We start from the raw sequence: 14,861 nt of genomic DNA, 5'->3' as shown, positions 1-14,861 counted from the left end.
CTTCATTGTTGCTGGGCTAACTCGCCTCATAACAACATTGTTGGGAGTACCTTTACCCCAATGGTTTAAGGCAGCATCAGTGACAATTATGGATGCAATAAATGCTGACATCCCAAAAGAGAATAGAAAATATCCACCAGTTTAAGATTAGTTTTACAGAGGAGGTATTGCTGTTAATGAACAGCTATTTTCTATGGCATTTTGGTGGAAAGTTACAGAAAAGGAGATCACAATTTAAATGAACAGTTTTCTACAATATTGAATTGGATAGAAAGACATAAGACATTTTAAGACCCCCAGCTTCTACCACTCCCTATGTTGCACACGATTCTGCCTCACAGCAAGCTTGGAATTCTGCTTCTTTCATGCTTCTTTCACGCTCAACAGCAAAAACTGGTCAGCAGATCACCAGCATTATGTGAAAAAGCTTCCTACATCAAAGGGATTAGCACTGACACATATAGCCTACTTGACAAGCAGACAATCTTTACCTTTTTCCAAAGACTCGTGCTTGGAGTTTTGGGATTTAGCTTTAGGATTCCCACTTTTCATCCCTGGTCTCAGCCCTTCACTTGGGTTTCCAGATATGAAATCAACCAGCAATATTAGAATTAATTCAAATCATATACTTATCACAAATAAATTGTCTTTTGTATACTTGTCATTCCTAATGGCACTATTCAACTACTTACAGTGAGATAAGAAAACCACTCCCAATATTACTAAATAGGAAATATGTTCATAACTTATAACTGATGCCCAGCAGAAGGTTAAGGGAGAAAAGGTTTTAAGCTTTAATGTGGGGTTAAGATGCAAGAGACCTGAAGCAGCTGGCGATTTGACCTGGAGTTTGGCTATAGGATCGGATCACACTTGCTCCAGGAAGTAAAGACTTGCATTTATATGGTGCATTTCACAGCATTAGGATATCCCAATGTGCTTTAACGTCAATGAATTAATTTTCAAAATAATTATTGTGGCAGCAAATTAGCACATTAGAATGTGACGTTGACCAGATAATCTCTTTTGGGTGTTGAGTGAGTGGTTAATATTGGAGAAGGGGACTTCCCCCTCTATTTCCAAATAGTATCTTTGCCTAGGAGAGCAGACAGGGTCTTGGTTTTACCAACTCACGTGAAAGACACCAACCTGCCCGAAAGCTAACTAATGAGTCACTAAGTGACAAGCTAATAAAATTCTAAAGTACACTCGATTCAACGCAAGCAAGCAGTCCTAATCAAACACTACCATGCCTGATATAAGGAGGTTCTAGCAACTAAACACATCCCCAAATAAGAAACCCCATACTTAGTGTAAACCTCCACAAATTTACTTTTGCTCCATACAATTTGAGAATTAGAAATTTGAATGGAAAGCATGCAAGGAAAGGGTTAATTAAATATTTTGTTTTTTTTCACAAACCACTTTGTAATAAAAACTGTCTCAAAAATGCTACAACTACTTGTCAAGGCCCAACCAAGTGTAGGAACTTTTAAAATCACTGCAAAGTCAGGCTATTCCAAAGCTTTAAAGACCACAAAGTACCAAATGTACTGCGTACAACACACTATCGCTAATGATAATCTTATCCTTCCGCGTACTTGTACATCATCAATCATGGGCTCAGGGTCCTTGTCCATTGTCTTGCCTCCTTGGAGCCTATTGTTATCCACAATGGAAATGGAACCATTGAGGCATTTCAGGGATACACTCTGCCATTCATTCATCTGCCTCAATCACTTGAATGTAAGATTACTGTTTCTGATTTACATCCTCATCAGCGACTTAATAGAATTATGTTCATTTTGAAAAGATCTGAGCCTGAGAAAGAAAGCACTGGTTTGACTTCAAAGCCACCTTTTGACACATACGTAACTCTCCAAGCCAGATGGATACCTACTTCACCCTCAATTTCAGTATTCCATCTCCACTTAGGCCTGGTTTGGGCATTTGTGCCAAAATCCAGTTTTCACACCAACCATACTCTTGCCTGCTGGGGTTTAATACATGCCTCAGACATTATGTGATGGAAAACACACTCTCAAGTACACCCTTACATCATTTCACGGACCTCTTCTAGATTCAAACATCTGGAGGACTTCAGCAACACATTTGCACCAAAATCATAATAAAAATGCTCACTTGCTTAATTTTGTTTCTCCCTATAATTAATCAATACTGAATTAGAAATCAGAGTTTTTACTGGAGGACTGAAGCACTGTAGAACAAGAGGAGGGCACATAGGTCCTCTCAGCCACTGTCACCACTCCCCACCAAGGCGAATTGTGAGCAAGGCTGTGAGGAGCAAAGATTAACCCAGAAACTTACCATGCGGTTGCACAACCCAAAGCGCTTAAACAGCCGATGATGATTCAAAGTGTAGTTGCTCAAAGAAACGTGGTGGTCAATTCTTCACAGAGCAAGCTTCCACCAGCATCAATGGGATAATGACCTGACAACCTGTTTTTGTGAATCCAAGGTTATGGGAATCAGGCATGATCTTTTCAGATGACAAAGAGACCGGAGAGGCCATAACATCTATTCCTGCTCGTACTTCTTATGATGTTGGATGATTATTACTGGTCTGAACCCTAGGAAAAGCTCATCTGGTCTTCTTCAGAATAGTCTTAAAGGGAGATCAAACCCCAGTTTAACATCTCCCTTGGAGGTCAGCACAAGAATAAAGGCGGGAATAGGCCAACTGGTCCGTCAAGTTTGCCACACCATACAATATGATCCTGGCTGACCTGCCCCAGGCCCCAGCCCTTCCTCTGTGCTAGACCCCAGAGACCTCAATGATTTAACATCTCCTCTGGAATTTAGCACTTCCCAAAGTTCAGCACACTCAGTACTCTACTGGAATTTCAGCCTAAATTTCACAGCCAAGCCCCTGCTGTGGGACTTGAATCCACAACCTTCTGACTAAAAGGCATGGCTGCTATAAACTGAGCCACAGCTGAAAACTCCCCTTCCTTCACATCTGCTCAGAGACTAATGCACGTCACAGAGGGAAGGGATACCTTAAGTGAAAAGGGGAATGAAAATACATTTTCTTAAGCAGCCAAGAAGTTTCCAGGATTGCGTTTTAATGTTGAATGATGCATGCCGTATAATATCAGTAGGAAGATCACTTGCCAAAATGGTACCTAATTCTGCTGCTGAAAGCACTAACCAGCTGATGGGAATCCATTGAACATCTGTACAATAATGCTGCCTGATGTAACTTCCCCGCTGTGGCTTCACTTGCCTCATATTTTCCAATATTTCCTTTCATGGCAATAGCTGACTCTAACAATGCTGTTCACAGGGATGTGAAAATAGGTTTATTCAATTTTACAGAGAAGCAGTTACGATGGGTTAACCATATCTGGGTTACCCATATCACACAATCATTTTCACTATTAGAGATGCACAAGAAAATGTGATGTAATAAATATGCATGAAAATACAGAAATACAATACCCACCCCTCCCCTCCCCCTCCCAGAAATACACATGCCACTCATTGGTGCATTCTTTATATTGACTTACATATATTCAATAATATCCCTCTGGGCTCCTTCAACTAACTGACAAGTCAGTTATGGGAATTACCAGCTCGGATCTTGATTTTCGAAGGAAGGAATATATTAAATTTCATTTTGAGATTGAAAAATGGAGCAAAGGCAGGCCAATGTACTTGAGGGGCCAGACCAGCCATAACCTAGCTAAATGGTGGAACAGGCTCAAGGGGCTGAATGGCCTCCAGTCATGTTCCTCCATCAGTTCAGTCTCCATCCTTGCTTGAGCACATAATGCTTTCACAATAAATGACAGTTCTACCCAGCAAATTGTCTCAAAGGAGAAACACTGGAAGAAGCAGTGAGAGGAAATCAGCCCTTTAAGCTTCCTGAATGAATAGTGTTGTCTCGAATATAACACAGCAGCAAGTAGAGAATTGCAGAATGATTGTTTAATCCAATGGATCCAGAAAAAGAAATGTAAAAGCTGTTTTGGTGCAAAAATAAAATGTTGACTGTCGTCATCGACAGTGCAAATTCAAAAGAGATCCATCCTGGTAGACTGGTCAGTCTTCTCATTGTTGTAATGTTGTGCACAATGTGATTAGAGATTCAAATCATACATTAAATGTATTTATGTACAACACAGCAGACACACTTGTGTAGAGGTCAGCAGACACACCTACAAATGATGCAATTGACATACCTCTGTAGAGGACAGCACATACTGTGCACAAAACATTATATATACCTGTGCATAGTACAACACATACATACATCACATACACCAGTGCTCAGCATAATGCATTTGTGTACAGGCTGTGACAGAAATCCTTGTACACAGAATAGCATAAGTGCCTATATATTGAAGAACAGATATCCCTGTGTGTAGTGGAACAGATGTACCTGTGTATAGTAGAGTAGATATCCCTGTTTACATAAATAAGAGTTTGATCAATCTTTTCAATTTTTGTTTCTGAATTGCTCCAAAGCAAAAACACTATGTGTTGGAATGTTCTTACATAAATCTTGGATCTACAAGCATTTCAATCGCTTCAGCATCACTCTGAAATTTTGTTTCACAACCGCATGTAAATTTTGAAAGCTGACAAAGATAAAACAGAAACGTTACGATGCAGATTATACTCATGGATAGTCGCTGAAGGCATCTGCAGAAAATGTGAAGCACTTTCTAGCCAGTGGTTTCTCTGCAGTTCCCTGTGTGTCACTTGTTGCTTGGCTCGTGAAGGCAGGACAGTAAAACAGGAGGTCAAATCCAGGTCACTCCAGTCAGATGGCTCCTTAGCGTCACATGGATTCACTGTTACAGCCTGAGGTACTTCTTCTCCTGGGTGGTGGATTAGGGTGCCTTTGCTCTGCCTATAAAAACAAACACATACATATATATATAAGTATATTAAGGGAACTTATAAGTATGCTAAGGGGAAAAGAGTAACTAAAGAGAGAATAGGGCCTCTCAAAGTCCAAAGGGGACACCTTTGTGTGGAGCCACAGAAGATGGGCAAGGTCCTTAATGAATATTTCTCCTCTGTTTTTACCATGGAGAAAGACATGAAGACTTGGGAAGGTCTTGGGGATAATCCATCCACATTACAGTAGAGGAGATGCTGGATGTCTTAAAAGGTATGAAGGTAGACAAGTCTCCAGGACCTGACCAGGTAATCCAAGAACACTGGGAAGCTAGAGAAGAAATTGTGGGAGCCCTGGCTGAGATATTTGCGTCATCGTCAGCCATGGCTGAGGTGCCGGTAGACTGGAGGGTAGCGAATGTTGTACCTTTATTTAAGAATGGCGGCAAAGAAAAACCTGGGAACTATAGGCCAGTAAATCTAACATCTGTGGTCAGTAAGTTACTGGAGAGGATTCTGAGGGATAAGATATACGTACATCTGGAAAGAAAGGGGTTGATTAGAGGTAGTCAGCATGGCTTTATGCATGGAAGATCATGTCTTGCGAACTTGATTGAGGTTTTTGATGAGGTGACCAAGAAAGCTAATGACAGCAGGGTAGTAGATGTGGTTTATATGGACTTCATTAAGGTCTTTGATAAGGTTTCACATGGTAGGCTGCTCTGGAAGGTTAGATCGCATGGAATCCAGGGAGAGCTGGATGGTAATTGGATACATAATTGGCTTGATGGCAGAAAGCAGGGGGTGATAGTAGAAGGTTGTTTCTCGGACTGGAGGCCAGGGACTAATGGTGTGCCTCAGGGGTTGGTGCTGGGCCCATTATTGTTTGTCATCTAAATCAATGATTTGGATAAGAATGTACAAGGCATGGTCAGTAAGTTTGCAGGTTACACTATAATAGGTGGTATAGTGGACAACGAAGAATCAAAAATTACAGGAGGATCTTGATCAGCTGAGCAAGTGGGCCGAGGAATGGCAAATGGAGTTTAATTTGGATAAGTGAGAGGTGTTGCATTTTGGAAAGTCAAATCCAAGTAGGACTTTCACAGTGAATGGCAGGGACCTGGGGAGTGTTGTAGAACAGAGGGACCTTGAAGTACAAGTACATGGTTCACTGAATGTGGACTCACAGGTAGAAAGGGTGAAGAAGGCAGCTTTTGGCACACTGGCCTTCATAAGTCAGGGCATTGAGTATAAAAGTTGGGAGGTCATACAGCACACTGGTGAGGCCCCACATGGAGTACTGTGTTCAGTTTTGGTCACCCTGCTATAGGAAAGATGTTATTAAACTGGAAAGAGTGCAAAAAAGATTTACAAGGATGCTGCCTGGACTTAAGGGACTGAGTTATGGGGAGAGGTTGGACAGGCTAGAATTTTAATCCTTAGAACATAGAAGACTGAGAGGTGATCTTATAGAGATGCATAAAATCATGAGAGGCATAGATATGGTGAATGCGCTCAGTCTTTTTCCCAGAGTCGGGGTATCAAGAACTAGAGGGCATAGGTTTAAGGTGAGAGGAGAAAGGTTTAAGAGGAACTTGAGGGGCAACTTTCTTTACACAAAGGGTGGTATGTATGTGGAATCCGCTGCCAGAGGAAGTGGTTGAGGCAGGTACAATAACAACTTTTAAAAGGCAATTGGACAGGTACATGGATTGGAAAGGTTTAGAAGGATTTGGGCCAAACGCTGGCAAATGGGACTAGCTTGGATGGGCATCTTGGTTGGCATGGACCAGTTGGGCCGAAGGGCCTGTTTCCATGCTGTATGACTCTATGACTCTACATTCAACCACTAAACTGACCAATAGACACACAGCTGCTCCACTCATTGTTCAGCAGTTAGGCCCAATGTGCAAGTGGGAGATAAGAAAAGGATGGTTCCAGGTTCAATCCCCAATCCATGCTGAGGCAGTTAACCTTAGCTGGCCAGCTAAAATGACCTTGGATTATCAAAAATAAGGCAAGGCTTGTTTCCTTGTACAGAACACAGAACAGTACAGCACAGTAACAGGCCTTTCGGCCCACCATGTCTGTGCTGAGCATGATGCAAAAATAAACTAATCCCTTCTGCCTGCACACGATCCACATCCCCCCATTCCCTGCGTATTTATGTACCTACCTAAGATCCTCTTAAATGCCTCTGTCATATCTGCTTCCACTATCACCCCTGATAGCCCGTTCCAGGCACCAACCAATCTGTGTAATAAACTTGCCCCACACAACCCCTTTAAACTTTTCCCTTCTCTAGTATTTGGAGACACACGAGATTCTGCAGATGCTAGAATCTGGAGCAACACACACAAAATGCCGGAATAACTCAGCAGGTCAGGCAGCATCCATGGAGGGAAATAAACAGTCGATGTTTTGGGTCGCGACCCTTCACTAGGACCGGAAAGGAAGAGGGCAGAAGCCAGAATAAGAAGGTGGGGGAGGGGGAGGAGGAGGAGCACACACAGGCAGGTGATAGGTGAGTCCAGGTGAGAGGGGAAGGTAGGTGGGTGGGGGAGGGGGGATGAAAGGGAGTGATGAAAGAAGCTGAGAGGTGATGTGTGGAAGGGGCAAAGGGCTGAAGGAGGAGGAATCTGGTAGGAGAGGGCAGTAGACCGTGGAATGAAGGGAAGGAGGTGGGGAATAGGAGGGAGGTAGTGGGTGGTGAAGGGGAAAGAGAAGGGGTGAGGGAGGCTACAGGAATGAGGGAAGACAAACGGGGAAAGGAGGGTAAACAGAGGGGAGGGATTACCAGAAGGTAGAGAAATCGATGTTGATGCCGTCAGATTGGAGACTACCAAGGTGGAATATGAGGTCTTGCTCCTCCAATCTGTGTCTGGTCTCAATGTGGCAGTAGAGGAGGCCGTGGACAGACATGTCAGTATGGGAATGGGAAGTGGAATTATAGTGGTTGACCACCGGGAGATCCTGGCTGTTGCAGCGGATGGAGTGAAGATCCCCCTCTCACCTGGACTGACCTATCACCTGCCAGCTTGTGCTCCTCCCCCTCCCTTTTTATTCTGGCTTCTGCCCTCTTCCTTCCCAGTCCTGATGAAGGGTCTCAACCCAAAACTTCGACTGTTTATTTCCCTCCATAGATGCTGTCTGACCTGCTGAGTTCCTCCAGCATTTTGTGTGTGTTGCTCTCTAGTATTCAACATTTTCTACCCTGGAAAAAAGATTCTGGCTGTCTGCCTTACCTCTGCCTCTCATAATTTTATAAACTCTTATCAGGTCTCCCCTCAGCCTCTGACGCTCCAGAGAAAACAATCCAAGTTTGTCCGACCTCTCCTTAAAGCTCATACCCTCTAATCCAGGCAGCTTCCTTGTAAACCTCTTCTGCATCCTCTCCAAAGCCTCCACATCCTTCCTGTAATGGGACAACCAGAACTTCACGCAATACTTCATGCAGCCTAACCAAAGTTTCATAAAACTGCAACTTGATCATCAAGCAGAAGATACAAAAACCTGAATGCATGTAGCACCAGGATCAAGGACAGCTTCTATCCTGCTGTTATAAGACTATTGAACGGACCTCTTGTACAATAAGATGGACTCTTGACTTCACAATCTACCTCGTCATGACCTTGCAACTTATTGGCTGCCTGCACTGCACTTTCTCTGTAACTGTCACACTATATTCTGCATTCTGTTATTGCTTTTCCCTTGTACTACCTCGATGGACTGATGTGATGAAATGAGCTGCATGGAATGGAATGCAAAACAAAGTTTTTCACTGTACCTCGGTACACACGACAATAATAATTTACCAATATAACTTACTGTCCAATAATCAAGAGAAGTTACATGCCTCTCTGTGACAGACTGAGCACCAGTTGGGCTCAGATGTGCTAATCACTCCCGCTGGCCAAACTGACTGCTAATGCTCACCTTCTGAATTTATGTTTGGTCACTTGGTTGGGGTGTCAGCCTGCCACCTGGAGAACCGTAACCATGACCCCCCCCCCACCCCCCCAAACCACCAAACTGTTCACGGCCTGAAATAAGAAGAGGAAATGCTGCAAACACTCAGCAAGTAAGGCAGCATCTGTGGAGAAAGAGACAGGGTTAATGTTTCAGGCCAGAGACCCTTTGTCAGAAATGTTAACTCTGTTTCTCTTTCCACAGATGCTGACTGACCTGATGAATGTTTCCAGCACCTTCTGTAGAACCATAGAAAACTACAGCACAGAAAACAGGCCATTTGGCCCTTCTAGTCTGTGCCGAAACATTATTCTGCTAGTCCCATTTACCTGCCCCCAGCCCATACCCTCCAGACCTCTCTCGTCCATGTATCTATCCAATTTACTCTTAAAAGTAAAGAGCAAGCCCGCATTTACCACATCAGATGGCAGCCCGTTCCACACTCCCATCACTCTTTGAGTGAAGAAGTTCCCTCTAATGTTCCCCCTAAACCTTTCCCCTTTCACCCTAAAGCCATGTCCTCTCGTACTGTTTTTATTTCCGTTTCCCACCATCTGCAGTTTGTTGACTTTCATTTATTACTCCTGGCCTCGATTGTTCCTTTGAGAAAGGAGTTGACCTAAAGAAGGCAAGTTTGACATTGTCTTAAAGAAACTGCTCTTGAACCACACAGTCATTGACCATACAGGAGCAATCCTTGTGGTCAGGTACCCTTTGAGTCACTTTGAGATCAGACTGTCCCCAGTGATTAAATAGGTTACAGTCAGTAATTTTTTATAGTCTTTGTTGATCATACGTGGCCCTCTTATAGTTATTTAAAATATGTAATTCTTTTCTTAGGCTTGGCTTAACTGAGCAATTTCATTTTAAGGCTGTATTTTAGAATCAGTACTCTGGCAGCTACATTGCGAATTTAAGGTGCAACTCAGCAACTAATAGATTTCCCTTAATTGTAACTTACAGGATTGCTGTTCAATTGAACAAGGTCAAAGTCAAAGTCATAGTCGAGTTTATTGTCATGTGCACAAGTACATGTGTGCACAGGTGCAATGAAAAACTTACTTGCAGCAGCATCACAGGCACATGGAATCACATGAGCAGCATTCAGTTGGATCTTCATAAATATGTACATTTCCCTGACTTCATCAATAAAAGTAACCACATCTGCCAGCTGATGTCATCATTTCTCACGGCATAGCAGGAGGCCATTTGGCCCATTGAGTCTATGCCGGCTCTCAGAACAACCCCATCAATCCAATTCCCTACTTATATCGTTAAATCATTACCTCTATGAAGGAAGGGGAAGAGGGATGGGGAGCAAGGGAAAGTGGGAAGTGGTAGGGTGGGAATTGTGGAACAGGTAGGTTGGGGAAGGGTAGGTGGGAGGTGAAGAGGTGTGAGAGGAGGGAAGGGAAGATGGGGAAAGGGAGGGGAAGAGAGGGGATTTAAGTGGCAGGGTACGGTCAGGTTTCACTGGACGAAGAGCTTCCAGTTTCTTTTGAGTGGATCATTTTGACAAAATAAAAGCATAGCTTCACTTTTGTGTTTAGCAGAGCTTAATTTATTTTAGATAGCTGAATTATTGGAGAAAGATAAAGCATGTCATAAAACCCCTCATAAGACCCCTTGAAAGATGAACCTCGATTGGCTCGATTTTGCTCACTCACTCGAGAGTACGATCTCAGCAAACAGGTCCCATAACTTACCTCACTTTGTTGCCTTTTCTTTCTAAGTAGTTTAGAGGAGTTTTGGAGCATGCGTCCTGTTATTTCATCATCAGAATGTTCTACTGCTTTAGTCTTATACTGCTCTTCATCTGACCTCGGACCCTGATCAATATTTACTTCATCACCTTTTAATGTCCAGTTAACCAGCTAAGGGATGAAGAAAAGTAATACAAAAATGAAACAAAGGAACTATTTGCTCACTTTAAGGGAGTGCTGTTAGCGACCAAAGCAAAGCACACTCAGTAGCATTACATTGAAACACAAAAGCTGCAAGCTCTCCACACATGACATCCTTCAGGGGAAACGAGTGAAGATTTAAATTCTAGAACTGACACATACTGTGGAAATTCTTATTATTATGATAAAGGCAATAGAGTGAGAAGAAAAAGGCTGGTGTAGAGTTTTGACACTGCCATGGTGTAGCTATGCTGATTGGCTGTTTGGGTTCTGTAAGTCCCAGGCAAAGCTAAAAGCAATGTTGACAAAACTGAGATGTACAGGTCCTCCCCAGGTTACGGCAAGGTTCCCTTCCTGTGAACTATCCGTAACACGAACAGTTCGCAAGTCAGAAATGCAGCCACGAACCGAGTTCCCACACGGCAGAAAATGCCTGTGGCCCCACAGCAGCCGGCAAATACATCCCGCCCGTCCTTCAAATGCTTGTTCGTATGTATGGGCTGTAGATAAGTCAGGAGTTCATAATCTGGGGAGGACCTATAAAGAAATTGGGTTCATAGAGGTAATCATATTGCTTTTATTTTATCTTCCCCAGCAGCAACCTAAGACCATTTTAAATGTTGGAAAACATTCCCCAGTAACCACATCAAAAGGATACAAATCTATTGCACCATTTCAAAGTGTTGCAGCAAGAGTCCCAGGATACTGGGTCAGAAACGGAATCAGTTTCTTCTGCCACTGCAAGATCAACTAACGCACCACTCAGGATCTTTTCCAAACCCAATTTTCTTAACCTTTTTTCAAAGCCTAGAACCTTGATACCCCAAATTAACCCAATTGTTTCTTAATCTCCTCAGGCCTCCTTGTAAAACATCTGAAAATGGTGAATGAATCCAGACACCCAGATAAGATAAAATTACTTTACAAAACAAAATTGTCCTCTGTTGTGGGCACCAAACACACGATATATTGAAGACTACTTCTGAAATCTGGTTGTCTTGTCTAAAATAGAAGCAAAGTTTGGACATAATGTATTCTTTACTTTTTTTTGTATTTAGTGCCTACAATAGATATTGAAATTGTATGCCATATCATTTCATATTATGCAACAATTCAACAAAATATCCTTTGCCTTTAAATTGCTTAAGTAAATGGCAGTCTACTTTTAGGATAAGAGATTGGCCTTGAATAGACTTGAATGCGAAGAAGATACAAAAACATAAGAGAACGAACCATCGGACTCAAGGGCAGCTTCTATCCCATCGTTATCAGACTCTTGAATGGACCTCTCATACACTAAAAGATGAACTCTTGATCCCCCAATCTACCTCACCGTAGCCCTTGAATTTTACTTATAAACTCCACTTTCTCTGTAACTGCAACACTGTATTCTGCATTCTGTTTTCCTTTTTACTTCCTCAGTGCATGATCTGTCTGCATGACACGCAAAACAAAGGCTTTTCACTGTATCTTGGTTCACATGACAATAATAAATCAATTCCAATTACTCAGATGCTCGTGAATCTTTGGAATTCTCTGTCTCAGAGCACTCTGGATGCTCAATCATTGAATTTTTTAAGGCTAAGATCAATGGATTTTTCACCTTGATGTAGAAGGCCTGTTATGATCTTACTGAAAGGTGAACAGGTGTGAGGGGCTACATGTTCCTTTACTCATGTTTTTATTCACTGTAAAGTATGTATACTTTACAGTGCCATTCTCTTTCCAGCTTTGTGTGAGCAAACTTTAAAAAATCATTCTTGCTTTAAGAGGGATGAGAAGAAAATGGCACAAGATGCCCAACCTCAAGAAAACAACAATTCAACCAAGAAATTTATTCAAGCACAGGGAATGGTAGCTTTGCCTAATCAGACACATAATTAAGCACTGGGTCGGCTGCAACTGTAAACACACAACTCTGCTCAGCTTGCTGCACAAGCAGGGAGGATTTTAATCCAAGCTGACTGCATAAGCATCAATGACAACAGTGTGCATGGCTGGTCACAGCAAATATAGTCACAGCAAGCTGCAAGGATGTTTATTCCATTGCACAAATTAAGGTCATGTTCTTGAAAGAGTCTGATAAAGACACAATGAATTTATAGAGTAATGTCTTGATAATGACTGGAACATTCTGTGTACAGATTAACAGAACATCATTTAATCACTGTTCTAAAAATACTTCTAAAAATCACTCACAAATAGCTTGAGATGGTATTGGATTATCCATCAAGACTATAAATTTTAAAAGTATGTCATAGAATATAATATTGGCAGCACAGTGCCACAAGCAAGGAAATGAAAATGAAATTGTTGCATCACCATTTCTTAAGCATTGCACTATTGCAACCACTGTAGCACTAATCCTGCTCAACAGCAACACACAAGCAGTAACACTCAGCAGCTATCCAGCATAGTAGACGTTAAGAATCTACTTTTATGTCTATTGAACTAAAGGCAGTTCATGCAGACTGGAAGAACTTACACAACGTTCCAGCACGTTGATGAAGAATGAACAGACAAAATAAACAGGCAGAAGAAAAGAAAGCCGTTAAATGATGTAATTACATTTGCAATAAATATTCCAAACTCCAGGTCCACCAACTCCTTGTTGCAGTTTGGTTACACACGTTGTGATTAATTTTCCAGTACAAGACCCCCAGACACCAAATCTGTCAGCATTCAATAGCTCTGTTTGGTTCTCCCTTCCCTCTCCCTGGGGTGGCCATTTTAATTGTAGTGCTCCATACATCACCAAGGCTCCATATCTCAGCACAAATCAGGGTGGGCTTTTGGGGTCTTCTATTCTGAAGGATTTAGGGACATCCCAGTGCCATTTATTCAGGTCTCAAGGGAGACAAGCTGTGTCCTTCATGGATGAATCTTCCTAAAACTCTTACGTTTAAAAATAAAAACTAAAAGGCTGGGTGAAAAATCAAAACAGAAGTTGAATAATTCTTTAAATTTGTTTACAACAGGCCAGTATCAATGGATAGAAGGGGTACCATTCTTGGAAAACCGAAAGTTGAATGTTCAGAATTTGAGGCACATCTCTTGATGTCTATGCCTCTATGTCACTCATGCAGTGGGGTCAGAGCAGTCATGTAGTGGCTCAGGGGCCTGTCTGAATGCCAATCCTGCTATAAGCAGTAAACCAATACACCATGTCCCTCAGGGGAAAGAGCGATGAGTTTAGTTGGTCAACATGAGAAGAAGGTCACACAGCAACGACTAAACGGTGCAGAGTATTTTCTTTATAAAAATACAAGGTCAAAGGCTTCTGCTTAAAATTATGGGATGGAGAAGATGTTATGGGTGGAACATGAAAAGATCTAATATTGAGGTGAAAGCAGGGTGGAATGGAAGCAAATCTGAAACTGAAGTCGGAAAGGTGGAACTGAAAACAGAGAGGGAGAAAGCTGTAGGATCATCCAAGAGGATGGTGTTAGGTTTAAAGGAAACACACAGCCATAACTTCATCTGTTGGGCTACTTCCAATGTGGACTCACTAAAGCCCAAACCCCAGAAATTACATTGAAAATCAGATGTTGGGCTTTGGAATATTTTAAGATTAATCCAAAGATTATAAAGTTAACTGAAAAGAGGAGATTATCCTTCAAACATCACTTGATTCTTTACAACTATTTGAGAATCAATTCTTCAATCCAACCTACTAATTGAAAAAAAGGGACTGTGAATCAGTTCATTGAGAAACTTCATTTGCCTTGACCATTTATTAATAAACACCATTATGTGAGCACTTGTTAAAATCTATAATGCAAGCACACATCAGCAGTCAATTAATTTCAATCTTGTCAGCAAGTAGTTGTTAACTCCATCACAGGCTGCTTCATGCTTGGGCGGTATCGTGGTGCAGTGATTAGTCCTGTTCCCTCACAGCTCCAGGTTCAATCCCGACCTCCGATGCTGTCTGTTGTGGATTTCCCACATTCTCCCTGTGTCTGCGTGGGCGTACTCAAGAGCCTCCAGTTTCCTCCCACCTCCCAAAGATATGCTGATTTGTAGGTTAATTGGTCACTGTAAATTACCTAGCATGGTAGGAGAATCTGTCTGCAGCTGATGGGAATGTGAGAGGGAAAATGTTACAGGGAAATT

At 42.1% G+C, this 14,861-nt stretch overlaps 1 protein-coding gene across 3 annotated transcripts in view; it reads right to left on the bottom strand.

Moving 5' to 3' along the window:
• Positions 1–3,489: 3,489 nt before the first annotated feature.
• The window catches only part of reep1 (receptor accessory protein 1), a 76,836-nt gene continuing 65,464 nt past the window's right edge, over positions 3,490–14,861 (bottom strand). Inside the window, exons 7-8 of one of the 3 annotated variants that reach the window (XM_052041716.1) lie at positions 10,548–10,693; positions 3,490–4,879 (exon numbers count right to left, since the gene is read on the bottom strand). In XM_052041716.1, the coding sequence (XP_051897676.1) occupies positions 4,808–4,879; positions 10,548–10,693 (218 nt within the window). In that variant the 3' untranslated portion in view covers positions 3,490–4,807. Of the gene's footprint in view, positions 4,880–10,547; positions 10,716–14,861 lie in introns of those variants that run through there. The other 2 variants (XM_052041727.1, XM_052041738.1) reach the window with 2 other exon arrangements.

The sequence above is a fragment of the Pristis pectinata genome, chromosome 2 (assembly GCF_009764475.1).
Source record: "Pristis pectinata isolate sPriPec2 chromosome 2, sPriPec2.1.pri, whole genome shotgun sequence".
Taxonomy (NCBI): domain Eukaryota; kingdom Metazoa; phylum Chordata; class Chondrichthyes; order Rhinopristiformes; family Pristidae; genus Pristis; species Pristis pectinata.
This window is presented reverse-complemented; position numbering and strand designations above follow the sequence as displayed.